This window comes from Myotis nattereri (assembly GCF_964212035.1).
Source record: "Myotis nattereri genome assembly, chromosome: 1".
Lineage (NCBI taxonomy): Eukaryota > Metazoa > Chordata > Mammalia > Chiroptera > Vespertilionidae > Myotis > Myotis nattereri.
This window is the reverse complement of record NC_138075.1, coordinates 121,398,744-121,407,871: the sequence shown is the minus strand read 5'-3', so window position 1 is coordinate 121,407,871 and position 9,128 is coordinate 121,398,744. Positions and strand designations below refer to the sequence as shown.

At 42.1% G+C, this 9,128-nt stretch overlaps 1 protein-coding gene across 1 annotated transcript; it reads right to left on the bottom strand.

Annotated features, from left to right (window-relative positions):
• Window positions 1-6,225: 6,225 nt before the first annotated feature.
• LOC308530128 (succinyl-CoA:3-ketoacid coenzyme A transferase 1, mitochondrial-like) lies at window positions 6,226-7,763 on the bottom strand (the record flags this gene model as incomplete). Its single annotated transcript, XM_081106609.1, is given in 2 exon segments — window positions 6,226-7,715; window positions 7,718-7,763. Coding segments are annotated over 2 exon segments (1,536 nt in total), but the record flags the coding sequence as incomplete, so codon positions are not given.
• Window positions 7,764-9,128: the final 1,365 nt, after the last annotated feature.

Below are 9,128 nucleotides of genomic sequence, written 5' to 3'. Positions count from 1 at the left end.
CAAAAATCAAACCATTAAACTGAAAATCAGCACAATCTGAACAATTATAATGGCCCTTCACTGGTCTTCTGCTACTATGCTTATTTTCCTCCAGCCTATCCTTCACATTGTTAACATCATCTGTTTTTATCACACACCAAACATGTATGTCCCTACCCCAAGAATTGTTAGTGACTTTCCCACTGTCTACAAAATACCACCTAAACTCCTTGGCATGGTGTATAAGAGTTTCCATAATCTGGCTTCTGTTATACATATACAGAATCCTCCTAATCACCATCCTAATCACCACACGCACACACACACACACCCCTAGTGTACAGACTAGCACCTCCACAGTTCCTGGAAAACAAATGCTTTTCCTGTTTCCATGCCAAGGTCGGTTATTTCCTCTCCTTTCCTTCCCATTTATTTGCCTAGGACACTCATTCATTCTTCAACTCCAATTCTCCTCCTATTTACTCTTTAGACTTCAGGAAGTCTTAATTTCAGCTTTCCTTATTTATCCCTTACCTTGGTATTTAATTAATTAAAGCAGCTTAGATATTATCCTTTAATTGTTTCCACATCTGTTAACCTGCCAAATCCTTCTCTAAATGTGGTTCTTGGACCAGCAGCATCAGTATCAACTAGAAACTTGTTAGAAATTCTAATTTTGAGGATCCACTTCCAGATGTATTATCAGAAACTCTAGGATTGGGCCCAGAAATCTGTGTTTTAACAAGACCTCTAAGTAATTCTAATGCTCATTAAAGTTTTTAAACCACTGTGTTAGGAAAATTATCAGGACCTGAATCAAAGATACCCATAATAGAAACTCAACTAACAGTGTCTTAACACAATAGGGGTTTATCCTATCTAATAAAAGAGTAATATGCAAATTAACTATCACTCCCTCACTTCGTCACTCCGTCACAAAGATGGTGGCCGCCACAGAGCTGGAGCAAGCAGGAGGCTTGGGTTGCCCAGGCGATGGAGAAAGCCAAGCGTCCTGCCTGCCCTGGCCTGCCCTGAGCTCCACTCAAGGCTACAAAGTTTCAATTATAGAAGATAAATAAATCCCAAATACCTGCTTCTAGCAGCCGTGACCTCCGCTCAAGGAGGGGCGTGGAGCCTCGGTTGCCAGGGGCAACCCAGGCTTTCAGCTGGACCAAGACTACAAAGTTTCAATTATAGAAGTTAAATAAATACCAGATACCTGCTTCCAGCCCACAGGTGTGGAGAGTCTGAAAACAGCCATCAGCCCTTCAACCAGGCTGGCCAGGCACCCCACTAGGGCTCCCCACCCTGAAGAGGCTGTGGCCAGCCTGAAAATGGCCCTAAGCCCCTCACCCAGGCTGGCCAAACCCCAGTGGGGTGAGGATCCACACTGGGGGGCTTGGCCAGCCTGAAAACAGGCATCAGCCCCTCACCCAGGCTGGCCAGGCACCCCAGTGGGGACCCCCACACTGAAGGGTCTGTGTACAACCTGAAAACAGCTCTTAGCCTCTCACTGAGGCTGGCCAGGCACCTCAATAGGGACCCCCACCCTGAAGGGGGTATAGCTAGCCTGAAAACAGCCCTTAGCCCCTCACCCAGGCTGGCCACACTCCCATGGGGTGAGGGTCCAAACTGGGGGCTTGTCAAGCCTGAAAACAGCCATCAGCCCCTCACCCAGGCTATCCAGGCATCCCAGCGGGACCCCCACCCTGATCCAGGACATGCTTCAGGGCAAACCAGCCAGCCCCCACCCATGCACCAGGCCTCTATCCTATATAATAAAAGGGTAATATGCAAATTGACCCTAACAGCTGAATAACTGGGAATGACTGGTAACTATGACACACACTGACCACCAGGCGGCAGACACTCAATGCAGGAGATGCCCCCTGGTGGTCAGTGCGCTCCCACAGAGGGAGCTCTGCTCAGCCATAAGGCAGGCTGCCAGCTGCCAGCATAGCAGTGGTGGTGGGAGCCTCTCCCTCCTCCTCAGCAGCACTAAGGATATCCAACTGCAGCTTAGGCCTGCTCCCTGCTGGCAAGTGGACATCCCCTGAGGGCTCCTGGGCTGCCAGAGTGATGTCTGGCTGCCAGCTTAGGCCCGCTCCCCTGAGGAGCGGACCTAAGCCAGCAGGTGGACATCCCCTGAGGTGTCCCAGACTGCAAGAGGACACAGGCCGGGCTGAGGGACTCCCCCTGAGTTCACAAATTTTTGTGCACAGAACCTCTAGTCTATAATAATAAAATGGAAATATGCTAATTAGATGGGACATCTTCTGGATGTCATTCCGAATGTCCTTCCTGATGAAGCCAGGGCCGGAGGGAAGCCAACCCGGGTCCTGGGTGCCTGTGAGTGTCCAGAGGAGGCAAGCAGCCTGGGTCCCGTGTCCTGGGTGCTGGAAGGAAGCTGGTGTTGGTAGCCAGGGGAAGGAAGGCCTACTCTTGCATGAATTTTCATGCATCAGGCCTCTAGTTTTGTCATAAATGATGAAGTATGGAGGTAGGCAGTAGAAGGTAGCTTACATAAGTTAATAAGGATGTAAATTCTCTGGAGCTTCCCAATTCACAACATGTAGTGTTCACCTTCAGGGTCACAACATGACTGCTTGCCAAATGAATCTTTCCCTTTTATCAATAAAACTATAATTTTTCCCAGGCAACTTATTTGACTTCACTTATATCAGAAAACTATGCCACATAACTATAACCAACTACAAAGGCTCTTGGAAAACCAAGCTCTCTAACTGGATAATTTATTGATTTTTTTTAAAAAAATAGGGTTCTGATAGCAAAAATGTTTGGGTAAGAAATTAGCACACTTTCCATAATCTGGAATAAATTATTTGTATCATTTAACAACAAGAAAATAAAGAGGCAGTTCATTTAAGAATGTGCTCCTGAGTTTTGTTTTCCTTATGAGAATATTAATCACTATTTAATCATTAATCTTATAAATTAGGTTAAACTCAATGAATTTGCTGATGTGTGACCTTTTTAATTTACAAAGTAACCACTTTTATAAGGTTCTACTAAATAAAAACACATCACTTTTGGAAACACACTGACTTATTAGTATACTTATAAGCTACAAAAAAACCTCATATACTTTTTAGTTGTTTGCTTTATCAAGGGAGAGAAAATGAATTCTAAAACATACTAAAAAAATTGAAGTCTATGATCTGAACTCCTTGGGCAATAAGAATCACAACATATAATATTACATGTGCCCTTTTTGGGAAGTAGGCTAGAAATGGTGACGAATCAATGAAACCATACTGCTCAGAAGATAACTCAAAGCACACTCTAACTTTTAGCCAGTCAATATATTTATATTCAAATATGAAACTTTATTCTTAATAGGGCACCAAATTCAATATTTGGCTTGTAGCAATCAGCATGATTTTGAAGAAATGCATTTCCAAAAGTATGTTTTGTTTTCATCAGATTGCCATGTAGAATAACAACTCCAATTTGTTTTAAAGTTGTACAAGGAATGATTCATGAACTATGTTGGCATCAGATCTGTATTCTCATTGTAAAAAGTAACCCCTCAACAGCCCTGGCTGTGTAACTCAGTTAAAGCATTGTCCTAAAATGCCAAGGTTGTGTGTTCTATCCCTGGTCAGGGCATATACAAGAATAAACCAATTAATGCATAAATAAAGTGGAGCAAATTGATGTTTCTTTCTTTCTCCCTTAAAATCAATAAATAAAAAATTTTAAAAAGGTAACACTTCAGATTTTTAGCAAAGCCAGGTTTTTGTTATGTATTATGCAGTGATAATTGATAGCCAATTAGTTTTTCTTCATTGTCCCTGATTCTATATGTGGTCTTTGGCATTAATTTTTTGTAATGTGTATTTCTTTATAGTTCCCCACATAGAAATGAAGAAAATAACACTTTTACAAAAGGATTTGATTGAAAATTTTTTAAAAAGTGGAGAAAAAGCAATCACACAATTCCTAAGTAGAATGATTACTAACACTGTAACACATTTATTTTAAGAACTGTGTATTTTTTTCTTGCACATTCATGCCCAGCATTTGTACTAAGAGTACATGTAGGGTTAGAATTTGGATCAACTCAGAGAGTCACTAGACCAGCAGTTCTCAACCTGCGTGTCGAGACCCCTTTGGGGGTCGAATGACCCTTTCACAGGGGTTGCCTAAGAGCATCAGAAAACACATATATAATTACATATTGTTTTGTTTGTTTTTTTTAAATTTGAAATATTTATTGTATTTCTTATTTCATTTCTTAATATCCATAGCACTCTTTAATCAAGAATATAAAGTCATCTACTTAGGTTTCGCCATTTAAAGTTGAGAACATTCTTAGAAACACATTGTCTTAAAGTAACAGACTAGAACAGCCGTGGGCAAACTACGGCCCGCGGGCCAGATCCGGTCCGTTTGAAATGAATAAAACTAAAAAAAAAAAGACCGTACCCTTTTATGTAATGATGTTTACTTTGAATTTATATTAGTTCACACAAACACTCCATCCATGCTTTTGTTCTGGCCCCCCGGTCCAGTTTATGAACCCATTGTGGCCCTCGAGTCAAAAAGTTTGCCCACCCCTGGACTAGAATGATAAGCAAATAAGCTTGCAAATAAAGCAATCATCAATACCACACATTTTTCCTGATCATAACTCTAACATAGATATATATTATTCTCTAGGCCTCACAAATTCTAAGGAATCCATTTTACCAGTACTGGGAGAGTATGCTTTCAACCATGAAGCTGGTAGGAAAGACTATTTTATATATGGAGTGTGCTTCTTAAAAAAAAAAAAAAAAAAGCCTCTCTTCTCCCTCTACTACCGTGCATGACACCACAATAGCTGTATATGAAGAGAAAGTGACTTTCAATGACAACCATCACCCAAAAAACATGAATAAATCCCTATGTCTGGAGCCAGAGGAACAACACAGCGCCCTCTGCTATGCCAGCCTCTGTCGAACAGCAGTCTGGCATGTCTTTAAGGTGCCCAGACTTCTCACCCCATATATTGCTGGGTAACCCCTGGAGCAACTGGTACTGAGGATACCTCTGAGAAGTTATTCCTTACAAAACCTAATCCACTATGTTTATTTTTTAACAATAGAAATTCAATCACCGCTCTTCAAATCCTAGATTTGTTCATCCTTACTTTCCCTACTTGCATAGAGTTGAATTAAAAGTACTTTCTTCAAGGAAGTAGTCTGGTCAGAAGAAAACATTGTTCTGTAGGAAAAGGCACTCAAATTTAGATACTTTTCTGACCAGAAATAAGAGAGCCTGAAAAGAATAAAAAACAAACAAAAAAGCAAAAAACACACCTGTGTGTTCACTGTGACTGTGGATTCATGATAAATTATCCCACAGCCCTTCTTGGCTGAAGAGCAGGTATTGTTCAAGTTGCCCACTGGTCCTCAATAACATCGAGAAAGACTCTTAAGGACCATCTGGATATATACGAATACTGCACTGCTTAACAATGAGGAAACTGACTAGATGAGTTAGGCACTGGCAAAGAACAGATGGTTAGTTGGTTGGTTGGTTGGTCAAGGCAACTTAGGTAGGATGTCGGCACCAACAGGCCCTGCACTGAGTCTCCCTCCTGCACAGTTACTCCTCCCACACAGACATGCTCCTGCCTCCCTCCTTAGGCATCTATTTAGTTACAGAAAGTGTGGGAGGAAGAGAGGTGCTCTAGGAAAACAAGATGGAATCACACAATCGGAGGCTCCCCCAACAAAGTCAGAGGCTGCTGAAGGAAAATCAATCGTTAAGACAGCATTCCTCCCAATCAAAATTCACTTGCACGTTATCTTCAGGACCCAGTGCAATGCTGCCTTGGTTACCGTAGGGGAGGGCTCACTTTTCTCCCTCACTCTTTTTCTTCACAATTTCTTTAGGAGGAAGAGTACATCAATGAAACTCTTCCTACAGGCCCATCTTGATGCAAACTGCGTGCAGTTCAGTGTACATACCACAGAAGATGGAGAAATATTCAATGCGAGTACCAATTGTAAAGACATCCTTCTAAGCACTTATAAAACAAATATTATAATCATATATGTATTTTTTCTTTTTGTTCATCAAAATGTCATAGCACACTTGAGAACAGGCTGTATAAAGCATAAAATGCTAGAAAAACCTAGTCAAAAGCTGCTTGTTCAGTATACAGTTATGATTACTGAAACTCTATGTGGTTAAAATGAAAAACACACAGCCTGTGATAAATGTTTATTCCATGTTTCAAATTGTGATCTGCTGCATTGGCATGAGTTTTGGTGAAACTGCGAAGTCATACCCGGTGCTCTTTTTGATGTCGTCCACTGTCAGGCCTTTCCAGCGTTCAATCAGAGTCAGCCCCTTCTTGCTGTCCACGTCAAACACAGCCTTTTCAGTGAGGATGCGGTTGACACACTGCTTTCCAGTTAATGGCAATGTACATTTCTCCATGATTTTATGTGTATTTCCCTTTGCAGAATGCTCCATGGTGACCACCACCTTGGTTTTGGCACTGGACACCAGATCCATAGCACCTCCCATTCCTTTCACCATCTTCCCAGGGATCATCCAGTTACCCAGGTCACCATATTTGGAAACCTGTGTGGCTCCTAGCATGGACAGGTTGACATGTCCTCCTCTAATCATCGTGAATGACTCATCGCTGGAGAAGTAAGAGGCTCCTGGAAGAACAGTAACTGTTTCCTTGCCTGCATTGATTAGATCTGCAACAACTTCATTTTCAAATGGAGATGGACCCAAACCCAGGATTCCATTTTCACTCTGCAGATGGATAGTCATATTTGGGCTGATAAAGTTGCTGGCCAGAAGTGGGATTCCTCTGCCCAAATTAGCATACACGCCATCCTCAAATTCAAGAGCTGCCCGCTTGATGGTGCGCTCCCTCACATTATCTCCAGGTTTTCCGGATTTGGCTTTTACATCTTCCTGTTTCCGGGTTGGTAAACCCTCAGTTCTTTTCTCATATTTTCCTCCCTTTGTAAGGCAGTGTACATAAATCTTAGGAATATGGATGTCTTCTGGGGCAAAGGATCCAACATCCACAATTTCTTCAACCTCCACCACTGTAGTTCCCGCAGCTTTGCACATGGGCAGGTTGAAATTCCGTGCTCTTTTCCTGAAAATGATGTTTCCTGCACTATCTGCCTTCCAGGCTTTCACCAAGGCAAAATCCCCTGTAATCGCTTCCTCCAAAATAAAATGTTGACCATTGAACTCCCTCACCTCTCGTGGCTTACTGGCAATGGCGATGCTGCCATCCTTGTACTTGATCGGTGCCCCTCCTTCTTGCACCAGCGTCCGGTAGCCTGTGCTGGTGTAAAAGGCAGGAACTCCAGCGCCGCCAGCACGAATCCTCTCTGCCAGTGTGCCCTGAGGTGTCAGCTCTACCTCTAATTCCCCAGGTAAGTACTGTCGCTCAAATTCTGCATTTTCTCCCACGTACGAAGAGAGCATGCGCTTTACCTGCTTGCTTCGAAGCAAAGGGCCCAAGCCAAAGCTGTCAACCCCTGCATTGTTGCTGAGTGCAGTGAGCCCCTTGACTCCCGTCTTCAGTAAAGCTCCGATGAGATCTTCTGGAATGCCACACAGCCCGAAGCTACCAACCAGGATCTTTGCACCATGAAGGATATCTTTTACAGCTTCCACTGGATCTTTGTAAAATTTGGTATGGCGACATGTGCTGGTTGAAAAATGGCAAACACCTCCCTTGGATCGGGGCCCCAGGAGCCGTGCAGCGAGGCGCAGAGACGTTGCCAGGAGCAGAGGAGTCAGAGACGTGCCATGATGAGCCCGGCGGGGAGGCAGCAGCAATTACATATTGTTTTTGTGATTAATCACTATGCTTTAATTATGTTCAATTTGTAACAATGAAAATACATCCTGCATATCAGATATTTGCATTATGATTCATAACAGTAGCAAAATTACAGTTATGAAGTAGCAACAAAATAATTTTATGGTTGGGGGTCACTACAACAAGAGGAACTGTATTAAAGGGTCGTGGCATTAGGAAGGTTGAGAACCACTGCAGTAGATGAATAAATGGTCACTCTAGTGAAATCACTTAAAACATGTCTTAGATTTAAGGATTCTCTGAATAACCTTTAGAATATTTTCTCAGTGGTGAAACACTGTGGTCTCTGAAAGTAAGAAATAATAGAGTCAATGTTTTTAACTTTTAAAGGAGGATTCTAAAATAAATTCTAAATGAATCCAATGTAAAAAAATATAAGATTAAAAAAAAAACTAAAGAAAATCTGAGGAAACATTTAACATCTGAAGTTTAGTAAGGACTTTCTGAATATAAAATGGAATTAATTGATTAATTAATTAATATGAAATGTAGTTCCTCACTGGCTGTTGGTCACAGACCTTTCTCAGTTCCTTGTCACAGGGTATGCATCTGGTTTTACCAGAGTAAGCAAGCAAGAAGAACCAGCAAGACAAAGTTGTTCCAAGACCTAAATCATAGTCTTTTGGGGATCTAGTTTCAGAAATGACATCCCATCATTTCTTTTTACATAGCCTACTGCTTAGATGGAAGTCACCAAGTCCACCGATTAAGAGGAGAGTATTTCAAAAGAGCCTGAGTACCAAATGGTAGGTATTATGGGGAACCACCTTGGAAACTTCCTATCACAGTTCCCAAATTGGGTTTGTTTATTAGTATTTAAAAATCATTCTTTTTAAAAAAAGATGTATTTTTATTCATTTTAGAAAAAGGAAGGAAGAGGAAGAGACAGAAAAACATCAATTGGTTGCCTCCTTCACGCATCCCTTCCCAGGATGGAACTCTCAACCTGGGCATATGTCCTGATCAGGAATTCAACCAGAAACCTTTCTGTACATGGGACAACACTCAACCAACTAAGTCACAACAGCCAGGGTGTTAAATCATTTTTGTTTTTTTTTTTTATTTTTTTCTTCTTTATTGATTAAGGTATTACATACGTGTCCTTATCCCCTCTTTGCCCCCCCACGCCCCCACTCATGCCCTCACCCCCCTGTTGTCTATGTTCATTGGTTAGGCTTATATGCATGCATAAAAGTCCTTTGGTTGATCTCTCCCCCTTACCCCCACCCTCCCCTACCTTCCCTCTGAGGTTTGATGGTCTGATCGATGCTTC